The sequence below is a fragment of the Puntigrus tetrazona genome, chromosome 6 (assembly GCF_018831695.1).
Source record: "Puntigrus tetrazona isolate hp1 chromosome 6, ASM1883169v1, whole genome shotgun sequence".
In the NCBI taxonomy this organism is placed as follows: Eukaryota; Metazoa; Chordata; class Actinopteri; order Cypriniformes; family Cyprinidae; genus Puntigrus; species Puntigrus tetrazona.
In genome coordinates, this window is record NC_056704.1 from 12,013,788 (window position 1) to 12,030,207 (window position 16,420).

The 16,420-nt window shown below is 37.4% G+C and overlaps 1 protein-coding gene across 4 annotated transcripts in view; it reads left to right on the forward strand.

Moving 5' to 3' along the window:
• The window catches only part of farp2 (FERM, RhoGEF and pleckstrin domain protein 2), a 43,916-nt gene that overhangs the window by 2,693 nt on the left and 24,803 nt on the right, over positions 1–16,420 (forward strand). For all 4 annotated transcript variants that reach the window (XM_043241856.1, XM_043241857.1, XM_043241858.1 and 1 more), the window contains exons 3-6: positions 12,609–12,713; positions 14,388–14,430; positions 14,521–14,599; positions 14,680–14,777. In XM_043241856.1, the coding sequence (XP_043097791.1) occupies positions 12,609–12,713; positions 14,388–14,430; positions 14,521–14,599; positions 14,680–14,777 (325 nt within the window). The remainder of the gene's footprint in view (positions 1–12,608; positions 12,714–14,387; positions 14,431–14,520; positions 14,600–14,679; positions 14,778–16,420) is intronic.

The following is a 16,420-nucleotide window of genomic DNA, read 5'->3' on the forward strand; positions in this document are numbered from 1 at the left end:
GAGACCTCTGGCAGTCTTGCTGTGCGTGTTGGGTTGTGGTGGGTGACAGCTGCCGCATGCAGCTTTAGCGCTTAAGTCTTTCGTCTTTAAGTCTGTTTTACACCCCGGGCCTGAAGTCACTTTCTAAGTGCTAGCCTGGCTGTATCTGACGCATGCAGTTTCTGCTTTGATGTTTTTATTACTGTGGATGAAAATGAAAATGCTAAGCACTTTTGAGATTAGCAGCGGTGTGACTTAAAATGTTTATTGTTGCCAGCTGCTTTAACAATTTAATTGGCTTTGCAGCGGCAACACCTCGTTTTGTCTGGAATAGTCCTCAGGCCACCTGAGATATGGACGAGTTGGTTTCTTCGTCTGTATAGATTTGTAGATATTGAACACTTGCTCCACAATGGATTCGCTGCAGCGAATGGGAGGTCGAACAGTTGATTGAAAACATCACAGTAATCCATAACACAAGTTAACAGTTTTTAAGTGACAACAATGGGTAAATACATCAATAAGAAGTTTTATCAACTCATTCTGACAACACCCATTCAATGCAGAGGAGCCATTGATGTCCCAGTGATGCGAAGCTAGATTACTCCAAACCTAGGGAAGTTGTTGAGCAAAGATGTTTATTTTGGGGCGAACTATCTAGATTGATATGAAAGACAATTAGAAGTCTTAAGTGTTTTGGTGGAGAATGAGAACTTCCCGTGATTAGATCAGATAACAATGCCATTTGAATTCCCATCAAGCACGAGAGAGTGGGAAATGGTCATTATCCAGCTTTATTAGGCTACAGGAGTCTGGGATGTGGCGGCACCCCCAAACATGCACCACCAAAGCAGATAGACCCCGCTGGAGGTAAACCACTCTTCATATTACATCTAGATAATGGAAGAACAATGGGGTCAGTCCTGCTTCAAAGATTTATTACTCTTTCTAGTGTTTCTCGGGAGTGTATTGGGACATGTTTTCCATTACACTTAATTTAGCGCTGTTAAGTGTGTTTTAATTGCGGTATTGATTGATCTGTTGTCAGATGATGTGGATGTTTTATTAGGCAGATTGTGTGTTATGATTCATAAGGCAACATGGTTTCGTGATCTGTTCCATGATGCACAGACTGACTCTAATGCAGTCTGGTGTTGCTCATGAAAGGGGTTTGTTTATTCTCAGCAGGAGTGTGTGTGTGCGTGTGTGTGTGTGCGTGCACGTGGACTCACTGCTCACTGCATTGTGGGTCTGATGTCATGTTGCCACATCTGTTTCCAAGATGGGACTGTGTTCTCGTATGCACACCCAGGTACACAAGTGTGAGAGATGTGGGAAAATATCCCAAATTGACCCTTAGGACTAAACTTCCAGACCAAAGAAATAAAGACAGATGTGCTGAACTACTGTTCATGTTAGTCTAAACATACACAGAAGTATGCATTGTCTGGTGACGTTTGTGATGAGACTGTTTTGAATTAGTTTTCCAAATGTACAGGACTGAAACCCCAGGTTTGTTTATCGTACAAATGTAGACACTTTTTTTTTTTTTTTCTTTCTTTTTTTTTTTTTTCTGGTTAATTAATTCATGAATTCGCAATGTCACAACCTGTCTATCCATAATATAATAATGTAAGTTGTAATATTAATTGGTTTAAATGAAAAGCTGCTTCCGGTTCTTCTCTATCAAATGACTTCCAGTCTTGCTGTCATATCAAATAAATCCAGAAAGGCAAAAAAAAAAAAAAAAAAAAAAAAAGATGAAAGCAAAACATTTTAAAAGAGGAAAAACAAAATAATACTGTACAGAATGATGACTTATTCAAGAGTAAAAAAAAGTTATAGTTCTAATTCTAATACTAATTCTACTATGGCTTAAAATTTGTTTAGATAAGATATTTTCTTCTTATTATTGTTGTTGTTGTTGTTTTATTAAACTGACTGTTTGAATGCTTGATTATTTTCTGTTGATAAAGATGGGGGTAGCATGGACATTTTTTGACATATTGTGATAAACAGCTATGAATGTAATACATGTTCAAAACTTTAAAGACCTATAAAAATAAAGTATAAAATCAAATAATTAAATTAGAATACTATTCGCTGATTGACTTTTGGTATGCAAGTATTCAGCCATACTGGTGATTGAGTTTTATTTATTTATTTATTATTATTATTATTTTAAGAAACCTAAGTTGGCTAAATCAAGAGGAGGTTTTACAGCTGTTTGATTTTTAGTACTTGGCAGGCCCACACAGTCTGTAATGGTTTGCCATGAGGGAACGAATGCTTATGCACGTGTATATTGGGCACCAGTCTGCTTGTTTTGCCTCTAACCTTATTCCCAGTTCACCCGGAAACCCACTGACCTGCTCTCTTCATCTGTGAGCCGCTCCTCTGCCTCGCCAACTTGTAATTTGTGCTGCCATCTAAACTCTGAAGGCCTGCAGCAGTCTCAGCCTCAGCATGTATTTATGGATACGGGGTTGTTCTGCGCTCCACAGCGTCTGCCAGAGTTATAATTTTCTCCGACTTTGAAATCAGGGAAAATGTATTTACGGACTTTTACCCTGTAGATGGATTATGTGGATAGCTTTAACTTTCGTTTTGGGATTTGTAGCCAAATTGCGACTATTTGGGCCTGTTTAGGCTTGGCCACTTCATTTGTTTGGACTGATAGCATAGCTGATCCGATCGTGAAAAGACCAGGTGTAAATGAAACACGCTTAAGACGGATCACCACCTGATCACTCGAAACCATTTTAGGAGGTACTTTGAGGCACACTGTATTCCTTTTTTGGTTTTTTATTACTTATCCCAAGTTGTAGTGTATGTGGTGGTAGTTATACTAATAATTATACATGTATATTTTTTTAATGAAATGTATTTTTTTTTTTTTGAAAAAAGTAGGATACATATAGCGTCTGAAATAGCATAGGCTAACTAGTATGTAGAGTATGTATTGTATGCAGAGAAGAACTGTTGATTGACATTTTGGCTTTATCCTTTGACCTGTGTGTGTGTGTGTTTGACCTATGATGTACATACAACAGCAACACAAATAATTTACCTGCATGCTGTTAAAAAAACAGTTTGATACCTGTACTTGGATAAAAAATGGACCACTTAGCTTACATTTTTTTGTCTTTAGTTACTTTGAATCTGATTAGCTCCCATTGTCTCCCAATGTGTCTGATATCAAGCATCTGTGCATATTCTGAGATGATTTGCAGTCTTGACATTTCCAGTGAAAACGGGCTCAGAACACTGAGACTGTGAGACATCTGGCTCCCTGTGTGTTTTTGTTCACTAGGCCAATAGGAAGTGATGAGGAAGCCGCTACAACAGCCTAAACTTCCTGTCCCGTCCACACCCATGGGACGACGCAGGCCTATTCTTGCTCTCCCAGATAATCACTCAAGCTGTCAGTCAAAGTCAATGACGGGCTTAAATTTACCTGCGAGTTCATGTGAATTTGTTCTGCAGAGTGATATTTTAGTAAGGCTTTTTAAAAATATATATTTAATTAGTTTTCAGGTTTAGTTATTTTAATACATCACAAAAAACATAAATGTAATTTTTTTTAAATTTTGTTTCAAGTAATGCAAATGCTTTTTGCATGGGTTCAAATTTGGTTAACCCGGGTTCTATAGGAGTCAGATCTGTTCAATAAATTTCCACTGAAGTGCACGCAAAACTACAACGCTGACCTAAATTTGTAGACATAACAATGACTCTGCCAGCTGTGATGGAGTGGGCTCATCTTAGACCATTGGCTTTTATCATTTAGTTCACCATATGCTGTCTAAGCTCTTGAAACAAAGAGAGAACATGCGCACATGCACATTTGCATGGAATTTGACCAGCGCATGCAGCGCGCCATTCAAGCCCCGCTGTGACCTTCTGAGGAATCTACTGAGCGCTGGGGCTCTACGGGGGGGAACGGCAGAAATAGACGCCGTTAAACGGAGATCGCAGAGACTTCTCTCACAACCCAGGGCCCGAGTGTGATGCATTTTGGGAGAGCCTCTGCTTTCAGTCCCGTGGAGAGGCAGGAGAGGTTGTGTGTGTGGTAGCATGTCACATTGGTTCTCTTACTGAGCTGAGTCTGTGCCAGGACCAGGACCCTTGCCAAATACTCTCCAATGAGGGTCTGTTCACAGCTGCTTGTGGAGAGAGAGAGAGTAGAGAGTCCTCTTTATCTGCTCAATGACACTATGCAACAGATATAAATACACCTCAGCCGGGTGATAATGTCCTCTTTGTCTGGACGAATACAAGTCTACAAATTTATCGGCAGGCTGCGAGTTTTAGTGATGATACATCAAAATGTTACACTTATTGTTGAAACAGTGACTTCTGGGTCAATGAGGTGGCATGCTTTTTTTTTTTTTTTTTTTCTCTCCAGACCTCTTCTGTGATAAACGTTGAGTTCTGATTTAAAATGCTTTATACGTTAATTTAACAGTGAAACCTTTCCTTTTTTTAATGTAAAATAAACAGAACTGTCATGGTCAGCATTTTAATTTCTTACAGTTTGAACTTTTTGTGACAATTTTTAAGAATGTCGCACATTTTAACTAGAAAGGATTTTATTTCCTTTATTATTAGGCACTCTTATTTGTCATTGACCCATCTGATTTTTTTTTTTGTATATTTGCGATAAACATTACTTCACGACTCATGGGAGTCATAAAACTGATCCGTCCTGACTGTACACACTTGTAATATAATCTTGGGCTTGTTCTCCATTGATGTGCAAGTAAAAATAGACACTAATTGCTGCATTGGATGTTTGAACTGGCTCAGACCTTGAAAAAACAGCCCTTCTTTTCAAAGCTGAACCACTGAGAATGACCAGTGGCCAGAAACGGTCTTTGAACCTGCACAGACCTGGAAACAGTCACATTAAAAGACATTTCCTGTATATAAATGACATTAATGGCACAACAGAAAGTAAAGCACGCCTTCCAAGAATGCTGGCTCCGTGTGCCAACTTCAATCCTTACTGGCAAAATTCTTCCCTTATAACGTGTGTGTTTTTCTTCTTAATAAAACAGTGTGCGTGTTGTGTAAGGCAGCACACAGACCCAAAGTAGACATTCCCTCTTTGTTTACGTAGACGTTGTACCCAGATTCTTTCCTTTGTTAATGCTGGAGCCATTTCCGAATGTGCTTTCAGGATCAAAACAACTGCAACTGACAGTGAGGGAGCCGCAGTGACACCAGGTAAAGGGGAGGCTCTACAAAAAGAGCTTTAATGGGATTGGTCAGTAGGCTTGGGGCTCCGCCCACACCTCGCACCACCAGGAAGCTCAGTAACACTGAGCCTTTTTATTCAGCTCATAACAGCAGCAAAAGAAAAAAAACAAAGCACTGACATTTCACTGGGTTTAAAACAGACCTGCAGAGTGAATATATATGAATGAGTTTTATTTGTGTGTGGCACAGATGAGTCTTTGTGGAGGGGTCAGTGCAGTGAGGGGGCTGCTTCGATCACTGGGGAATGCCGAACAGTGGAGACGGGTTGGGGGGCTGGCTGATGGGAATTCGGAGGAGGGAGCGAAGGACTTGTCCAGCATGAGCAAACAAGCTCATAAATAGTTCGGTTGACAGGATAAAGAAGGGTGGGTGGGAGAAATGGGGTCGGTGGGAGTAGACAGTTGAGTATTGGGCGGATTGTGTTGGTGTGGCATGGTTGTGCTAGGATAGAATCAGCAGCAGGACATGAGTAGGAAGTCCGGACTTTAGACAAGTCTCAAGTCTTTAAAGACCTATAGATGACTTGATTATAAGTTGTTGTTAGTGTGAGTGCGTGTATCAGACAACTTTAAATAAAGAGTCTTCAGTAACAGTTTTTTGGAGTTATGTTGCTGTGATGTAGATCATTTGCTGTTTAAACGATATATTTTCCTCAAACTTATTTCGAATTAAAATCTATAGATTTTTGTTTTCATTTAAGTGCTGCTGATGGCTAATAGCTCCTTTTACACAGCAATTGCTGTAAATTTGATTTTTATCGGTAAAGTCTTAGCCAACCGATAAAACGTCTTAGGTCAGTGCGTTCTGAACTTCTTCATGCTCATACGGCAATTGCATTCATACAGTTTTCCGGCAATTTACTGAAAGTAATACTGAATTTACTGCAATTTACTGAAAGGTCCTCTTTAGGTATGCACCGAAATGAAAATTGTTGGCTGAACACAGTTTTTCACATTTTCTCTTTATATTATGTCAATTTTTTTTTTTTTAACAGTTGCATAAATTAAATAGCTAAATGAGCTAATTTGTGCTTTTTACTGTTTTGTCTAGGTTTTAAAAAATTAAAAAATAAAGCGACAATTTAAACTAAAAATTAAAAAATGATTTAAACAATTAATTAGTTTTTTGTTTTAGTTTTTTGTTTTTCATTTATTATCAGCCAGAACATGGAAATAATTATAAACAACAATACTAAATAGTACAGTATTTTTAAATTTATGCAACTATCGTGTTATCAAATTTTCATGTGTTTTCTACCAGTTATTTTAAATGACTATTATGGAAGTCTTATGCGATAATCTAATATATTTGAATCCCAGTCTTGTGCAGCAAATCAGCAGTGACAAAACCTCTTTCAAATAGTCAGTCACAGGACGAGCGATCGGTCCTATCAGTACAGTCAGTACTAGGAAGCCTTACACACGCTCTCATTTGGCCTGCTTAACATCCACCATACGATGCAATTAGTGGAACAAATTAATGACTGCTTTGAGAGAGCTGGCCATGAGGAAAATCCTAGAGGCCAGCGTCTCTTGATTGCTTCAAGCCCCTGCTGCCCCCAACTCAGATGACAACTTTTGCCATCTCTCACTCTGATATAATTTGAGGGTGTTGAAGCGTGACAGATTGGGCTTTTCATTGGTTCGGCCCTGCTGGCCTTAAGTCAGAGGATTTGCTTGAACACAGATCAAGTTCACTATACAGAGCCCTTTCAAAGAGACTTCATTTAATGTCTGTTCACAATACAGTATTGTTAAGACCCTAATAGACTTGCTTAGTAGTTATACACTCAGACTAAATTATATATTAGGCTAAATTATATATTATTATTGTATTATATTAGTTTTAATGGTAACACTTTACAATATTGTCCATTAGTTAACATTAGTAAACTATGCTAGTTAACATGAACTAAGAATGAATGATACAGTATGTCCTTCTTCTTACTATTGTATTTATATATAACTCAAAAATAATCTATCGAAATTTCTCTAAGTATTATTGCAGTTTGACACTTTTCATTTAACCAGTCTTTTTCAGTAAATGTTGGTATCTGCCATTTTCTCATAAAAGCGTTTTCTCTCAAGTCTTTGTTTTTAGTGGTTTTAAATGGTGATCAGCTGATATGCTGGCAGGAGTTTAAGCTCATGATTTCAAACTATGCTGAGCTTTATCTACTTTGTCATTTTACTGTGTGCTGTACCTAAAATGATCGTTACCTTGACATTATTTGGGGAAAAACCTTTTTTCTAGTGCACACAAACTTTCTCAATTACTAAGAACCTATGTTGGTTAAAGGTAATGTGACATGAAAGATGCTACAAGCAAAATGGATTTCTTGGTATTAAACTCTCTACAAATTGATGTTTTGTTTTTTAGTTTTTTTTTCACCTTTTTCCATGAATTTGATCTCTTGCTTTCAGACTAGTCTGTTCTATTTTTCAGTTTACTTTTAAAGCCTCAAGTATATTTGTCTTATCCACATTCCAGTCCAGCTTGTGGACAAACAAAGAAAGGCCCAATAAGTAGTGCTTACATTATTGTGTCATTTTAAAATTCAAATAAAAGAAAAACCACAGAGACAAGTGCTTTAATTGGTCACAATTCATCCCAGCACATGTACTAAGGTCAACTTTTTCCTGAAAATCAGAGTGATGGGCCAATCAATTTGGACTAAAATACAAAGTATGACAGCTTAACTCATAGGAACTTGTCTACACATGAGATATTTGATTAAAGTCGACTAAATCACATCTAGAACTAGATAAGATAATGTGTTACTCTGTGCAGTGCCTCTTGAGTGAGACTGAGCACCAAAACCCATATGTACTGTTTGTTGAACCTGCACTCTGGGAGTTTGGTTCATAAGGCTGGATTTAGCAAGGCGTGACGCAGCACACTGGAGCAGTTGGTCAGTAATGCCAGGTACACTTAAACCCCTCTCTGATCCCTATTAACTCGATTTTAACTGCTGACAAACTCTTTACTATATGTCCAGCTGTCTTCCAAGATGCTAGCCACAGGTGATGGTCACACGTCTCTAGTGGGAGTCAGTCGGATTGATGCATGCGATAGGAAACCAGATTTAGAATGAATTGACCTGGTTCTGTTTATTTTAAGGGTCAGATTCCTAAAGCATTTAGTTGATGCCTGTAACAATGAGAGTATTGATTGAGGGAGACTGTTAATCTGTGCTCTTTAATGAGCCCACGGTCGAGAACCTGAGAGTAGGGTCAGCTACATTACGTTTTTTTGTTTGCTTTGTATGTACATTCTTACACTTGTGATAAAAAGTTGGGAAATGTAGCCGTCTGCAGCACATTTCCTAACAGCCTTCCTCTTATATTAGTTCATCTAATTTGTACAGTCATGTGTTGACTGTTGCCTTCATTAAATCGTTCGGCTGAGGCTGCCTTTTTTTTTGTTTTTCTGTGACTTTTTGTGTGATTTGAATTGATTCATATGAACAAATCCTTCAATATTTAAATACACACAACTTGCTTTTAGATGGATATTATTGGTGATAAATTAAGTGATGTCAGCTCACAGTTTTACGCTTGCATGGGTTCAACATCCAAATGCTTGTCATGGAGCTTACTATAAAAGATCCAGTCTGTAAGTTTTTATTATTTTATTGTTTTTGCCCTTGTGATGTTTAATCAGAACATTGAATAATCAAATGTCACTAGTGACTAGACTAGTGATGTTATCATTTAGTCCTCTTCAACCCCAATCACGTTTGCATTCATAGTCGGCTCCATAAATATTGGGACATCGACACCATTCTAACATTTTTGGCTCTATACACCACCACCATGGATTTGAAATGAAACAAACAAGATGTCCTTTAACTGCAGACTGTCAGCTTTACATCCAAATCAGGTAAACGGTGTAGGAATCACAACAGTTTGCATATGTGCCTCTCACTTGTTAATATTTTACACTTTTTGTTAAATGTATTTAATTTTTTGAAAATCCACTACAGTTGGATATGTCACACTGCGGGGAAAAGATGTTGTTTGTTTGTTTATTTGTTTTTTGCTACTTGCGTTTAATTGTGACTTTAAGCAAGTCAGACGTCAGAGTCAGTGAGTTCATGTAGTTAAGAACTTGATTCAAATCACTGAACTTGTTGCTGTTATCTTCTGCTGAGGGCCTGTGGCGCTGAAGATTCAGTAGCCCATCGCATAGGAAACACCGTAAACCATTCTTGTAACTGCCACGCATTTACTCGGTTAATTATTTACAACGTTTTTATGACTTGGTGTCAAGGTGTGGCTAAAATCATTGCAACACAGCAAAAGCTGCTACCTGCTTAGAGTGTGAGAAAGAAATGCCTCCTCCTGAGATCTCAGCATGCCCAAACACGGTCAGCACTCAAACGCATGATCACATAGATTCTGCACAAAGACAGACTAAATGAAAAGGCTTACACGCTACTGTTAGTTTGGATTCAGTAGTTGCCAGTATATTCTGACAAGCTGGCTTGGGTAGTACCAGAAAGATTCCCCAGACTGCGAACATCTGCTGCTCAGTAATCCCAGCCACTGTTGACCCATAAACCTGCCCAGCTGACACTACAAGTGTAACAGGGAAACTCCTACATGCTGGATGGAGTCTGTGTGCTTGGAGGGTTTAGCAGGCACTGCTCTCTGTATGGAAAATATGCTCCGGGTGGTATTTCCTTGTTGCAGTCAACACCACCAAGTTGATCCACAGCTTAGTTGTAGTTTTGTTATGCCGTACTTCTAATGGGCTTTTGGTTCAGGGTGCTTGAGAAAGCTGTAGAAAAAAAAAAAAAAAACTTAATCCAATTAATTCTGAAGTACGTGAACTGAGAATCTGTAGAATTTACCCCCAAGCATAAGATACACCTCTAAGGTTTGTTTATTTTTATTTTTTTTTATTTTTTTGAGAAAACCATGTCTTTTGACATGTTATTAAATATTTATTTGAAATCAAAATCTTTTTATTAACAATAGCCACTTTTACATGGAGAACACATGAAAGCAATGACGCTTATATTAATCAAGCTATAAAAATGCTTCCCACGTCCAAAACAAAAGACAGCTGCAGATGAGAGTCCTGCAGCTATTTACAGAAGATGAGTAGGAGGAGGATTTTTAGAGTTTGACAGTAATATGCATGTGCAATGTTACGTTTTACGTTTATTCCGATTGAGGCAGTTACATGTTGCATTTTCATTTGGACTGGACTTTTAAAACCGATTGTAATTGGGAAAACGGCTTTATTTAAGCACTTATTAATAATGTATTTACTTTTGATCAATTTAATTTATCCCAACTAAATAAAGGGAATTACTTTTTTCTTTCACACAAATACTTCTGAATGGTAGTAAATCTGCTTTTGAGGGCAACAGAAACTTTTTGTCCAGATTACATTTTATTGCACGTTTGTTCTTTAGGGCTAGGTGTTTTTTTTTTTTTTTTCTCCCAAATTAGTAGTAATGTTGAGCAATCCAATATGAAAGTAGAAGAAATCATACTTTGCCAGACATTTTCTTATGGAGTTCAGAATATACAGCACAACTAGAGAAGCCTGATTTCCAAAATGAATGACCTTTATGGACCAGTTCTTTTAAAGAATAGACTACAAAGACGAATTACCGGTTCTGAAGTATCATTTAAACACTGCTCTGTAGAATTTACAGCATTAGAGGACAGCAAATGCATAAATGTCATCATAACCGAAGTATCCCCAAATTAAATAAAACATTTATTCCACTTCTGAATCAGAATCAAATCCGGTCATCTGCGTTGCATTTCATATCAGCATTAAAACAACAACAGTGTTGTCGTAAATGTTTCTTCTTCACATCAAAGTAACCATTAAACATGTTATAAATGAATGGCAATTCTTCCAATCCGTTCACAGATGCTCTATTATACGCTGCGGTTTCTTTATGAATTTCTGAGTGCTCCGTCGTCTCCTCTTTGCACTGATTGTGTTGTACAAGTTAATGCGGGTTTTGGCAGAGCCAAGTGGAAGCCATTTGGAAGGTGCTTACCTGCCCTGCTTGGCACGGAGAGTGCATTCTTTACTTAAACTGTATTAAAGGCAGAAGGAATCGGTCAAGTTTAGAACCTAACAAAGAAATGGAGGGTAACAATCTGGCCGGCCCAGTTCAGCTCAGGCTGTTTTTACGGTCTTTAAAAATACATTTCACATTACAAACAGCTGTCTGCTGTATAATTTTCCCAGAAAGTCAAAGGCTCGGATGGCAAAACCCAAGCGCAGTGTGTTCTGAGTACATAGTAATTAGTCCTTCATTTTGTAATGACAAACCCCTGAGTCTGTTTTTTTTTTTTTTTTTTTTTTTTTTTCAGGGAAAACCCTTTTCTTTTTAAGCAGGTTTAACTGCCTACGTGCCCTGAAATGTCCTCGGATGTTCTCCTAGCCGTTCACAGTTATATGTTTACAGCAGACAGTCCAGCTGATCTCAGAGATTGACTGTGTTGTGGCCTTGTGTCTGGTTTTGGCCCAGCCGCATGCTGTGGAGAATTACTCAGATAGCCCACAGATATTTCCTGCTGACACCCATTAGCCTCAAATATCCAGCGACTTCGTAGCAGACACAGCTGCTTTTCCACAGAAATTTAAATATTTTATCCCTCACAATCCCATAATCTTCAAAAAGGAAAAGAAATATGAAGAAATGCGGACCACGTTATATGAAACGAACCACGACTTTAAACTTGCAATGGATTATACTTTCATTCAACACATATCCTGTCATCATTTGCTCACCCTCGACCCTGTATAAGTGTATTTCTTCTGTTAAACAAGGAAAAAAAGAGAAGAAAGAAAGAGAAAAGTTGATGTCCTCACTGGCTTTCATTGATGCATATTTTTCCATACTGTGGAAATCATTGGGGACCATCAAATGTTTGATGATCTACATGTTTCAGAAAGAATGATTTTAATTTTTCAATAAATTATCCCTCGTATAATCGCATATTAAGAAAGTATTTATTTGTTTTGTTGAGTTTCTGCAGGTTTTTTGTTTGGCTGTATCCTTTCTGAAATGCATTAGTGTTAATTTGGATTGGTTCCAAAAAAAAAATTAAAAATGAAAATCAGTGTGAGTAAAGTGCAGAGAAATAATCATTTATTTGTTTAATGCTTCTTCTTCTTTTTTTAAATATGTAATATTTAGATTATTACTCTTCCTGTCATCTTCATTTTGTGCAATATGTATGAAAAGGACAAATGAAATCGTACATTTTTAATTGTAACTATCTGTTAATCGGCCAGCTTGTCATGAAAAAAAAACACATAAAGATATTTTTTCAAATAAATGTCTTGAATTCAAATTGAATGTCTTGCTTTCCCTCTCTCTCTCGTAGTCAAAAGCGGATGGGCAGACTCTTCACTCTGAAGTGTTCAGACGGATCAATCTCATTGAGAGCGATTACTTCGGTCTGGAGTTTCAGAACCTGCAGATGAACTGGGTAAGTGGCCACTTGACAAACAGTCCCCCTGCTCACACAAAGACGGGATTGTGAACGGCCCGCTCCTCTGAAAACCCAGCTAAGCTCTTAAAAGATGAGGAGGTGTATTATGTTGTTTGTGCTGCTTCTCTCTGGGGCCCAGAGGTTCGTTGTTCCCTTTAAACCTGCCTGATAGGGGCACACAAGCTTAAAGAACACATCATTATATTGTAGAACATGCCTACAAATGAAAGAGTTTAAAAGGATACATTTACGCAGAATTCCTATAGTAATTGGTATGCACACAAATGAGATACTTTAGATGATTTTAAAGACAGGATTTTATGTATTTAAAGGATTTTGTGATCCAGGCTAAATTGAAAGGGAAACGTTAAAGGTGTCTGGCATTTTTTTAAATCTTAAAATACTTATCCTTGCTTAATAGTCTGAGAAAATAAGTCTTCTTTTGTTTGACCAATGAAAGGAATGTTCAGGAAATCTGAATACATTTTTTATTTGGTGTAACTGGGACAGAGATTACACAGTTCTCTTTTAAATCCGTTACATAGTCAATATAATATTTTGCTAAATGTTGTGCTTTACATTATGGCTATTTTAACTAGCTAGACCTTTTTTTTTTAAATAACAAATAGGCTTAAAGGGTTAGTTCAAAAATGAAAAATTTGTATCTTTGTTTTTATAAACCTGCATTTCTTTCCACTCAAGAAAATATTTTTGAAGAATATTGTTTACCAAATATTTTTGGGTCCCATTGATGCATAGACAAAAATCCAATGGAAATCAGAGGGAACTGAAAAAGTTTGGTTTACCAACATTCTTAAAAATATCTTCTTTTGTGTCCAGCAGAAAAAAGAACGGAAGAAAGGTTTAAAATGACATGAAGGTCATTTTTGGGGGTAATATCCTCATCACTTCAAAAGTGTTTTGTAATGTTGTAATGTTTTTTTGGTAATTTTCTTTTGAGAAAAATACTGAGGCTTCTGACAAACTGTTGTTGTGCTGTATAAACTTTATGTATCACCAAAATGTGTCTTTTTCATCTAGATTTATTTTATTGGTGAAATGAAAAAAAAAAAAAAATAATAATTCATAAGTACTTTTGAGATACTGGAGACAGTCTGTTGACCATCTGTTTTGGAGTGTGCCAAGGCAGCTTTTTTGGAAAGAGTTGAATCAGGTGTGGAATGTGTGTGTTCGGGGTTGTTGTGATGATTCCGTAAAAAGATGAGAGGTCAGCGGAGTAGAAGGAGCTGGAGGTGGAGTGAGAAAAGGTACATTCTTGCCACAATCAGCTCCAGATGTGCTCGGAGGAGCAGGGCGTCTACAAACCCTGCAGACACACACAATTAAAACCGATCATCACATCTATGCAAAACAGGCGAGCACAGAGGTTTGAATTAAAAATGTGCATACCCCGGAGCAGTTGAATAACGGCTGATAATAGCTTTCCAAAAATTCCTGAAATATGTTTTTGGTGCGGTCGGCATCTCAAAATCTCATCTGTAGCCTCTGTGACCGAGATGTTCTTCGGGTTTAGCTCTTTCTTGAAAGACCAGAAACAGATGTAGTTTGAAAATGTGAGAGATTATTTGTATTATTTATTGCTCAGACTTTATAAGGTGGTTAAAAGCTGAAATGCCAGTCTTATTACTCTGCGCTGTTTTGTTTCTACAGGTTTGGCTGGAGCCCACCAAGCTCATAGTGAAGCAAGTGAGACGTAAGTACACTTAATGTTTTGTGTCGTGTTTAGAGATCAGAGCGTCTTGGGACCTTTTAAAACTTGTGTGTTTATACTTCCTGTTCACAGGGCCGATGAACACACTCTTTCGGCTGTCAGTGAAGTTCTTTCCTCCAGATCCTGGTCAGCTTCAGGAGGAGTTTACTAGGTAGGATGTTCTCAATCATCAACCGTGTTTTATATGCTGGCAAAATGAACGATGCTTGTAACTATGTACTTTTTCTCCAGGTACTTGTTTTCACTGCAGATCAAGAGGGATCTTATAGACGGTCGACTGAACTGCACAGAAAACACTGCCGCCCTGCTGGCCTCTCATTTGGTGCAGTGTATGTATCAGTCAGTTAGTCTACCTGAAGTCCTTTCTCACGTCCGTCATAATGTTTTAAATCGCTTGATTATTTTTCCTGCCTCTATTAATCTATTCAAAAATGCCTTAAAGAGGTCATGAATTTTATATATATATATATATATATATATATATTTATTTTAATATTGTTCTCTGAGATCCACTTATTTTGGATTGTAGACCGCCTACTGCTGTGATTGGCTAACATTTCTGTCTGTCTGTATGCCTACGTCCTTCACGGATTGATGCTTCATTGGTTTAGTATAAAGTGATCTGAAATTACAGACAAAGCAATAGAGACAACATAACGACAACAGTTACTCACAGTTTTTGCGACATTTACTCACAGTATTGCGACATTGCTTGAATAGTATATATAGGCACATATATATCTTTTAGTTTAAATTTTTCTAAAAATTGTGCTTTGTTTGTAAACAAATCTGTGGTAAAATGTAGTGATACCAGATCATGATTTATTTATCTATGTTTTTTTTATGCCCGATGCCGATACAGACTTCCGTTTAGTTTTTTTTTCTTCACTTTCACAAGCAAAAATGAAAGTATACGTAAATAATGTTTTTTTTGGCATTTAACAGGACAAACTGGCTTTTGGTTATTGAAAGCAATAACTGTAACCATCTGAAATTAACGACAACAACTGCGCGGTACAATCAGTACTTAGATGGTATTGACATCAGCGTTTCGCTTTGGTTTTTAAATCGGGTTAAAACTACGTAAAACTGTTCTTAAATGAGAACGTGAACTGTAAACCTGTGAAATTAAATGCAACAGCTGCATGGTTACGGTCCAAACAACTGAATCAACACACATTCAGCAGTCCCAACAAAGATGCCAACTAATCAGCATTTGTTTCAGTTTTTTAAAATTTGGTGTAAAGAAAAAGGTCTTTATTGGTGAAAATAAATAAAACCAAAATATGCTATAAGTTATTCCAAAATGTTTAAATGATAAAATAATATTTAGTGCAACGAGTTAAACGAAGATGCCACAGCAGGTGCTTTTTAAATCAAACTTAGTCAATGTAATTTTAAGGTAAAATGAAAATAATCCAGTACAGAATTGACATTTAATTCTGTCTTTTTAAAAGTGCATTTCAGTTCTTCTTTACAAAAAGAAGCATTTCAGATTTGGCACAAGTTAGCATGTTTTGTTTCTAAAAACGTCCATTTCTGATTTATGGCCGGTGCATCACTAGTAAAATGAGCGAAGGACCTAGTTCTTACTGATGGGTAAGTTCTCCCACTCTTTTCTTACTTTGAGATCCGAAGGCAGATAATGCAAAGATTGTGTTTTTCCACAACACTGCACAGGGTCTTGTTGTCTTCTGAGCGATCTTTATCGTTTAGTTTCTGCCTCTCTCATTATTTCCAATGCATGTGTGAATCTGTAGACGGGGCTAAAAAGGCAGCGATGTAGAATCAGACGTTGATCATCACCTGCGAAGGCGGTGTTTAGCCAAACTATTACAGTATGTCATAAAGTGGCACAATCCACAACCAGATTGGCTTTAGTATTTAATTTTAAAGCTGCAGTCCATAAGTCTTGCTTCTTTGTCATCATCTGTTTGAAAACCTGCAATTGCAGCTATTTGCGCAATTATCT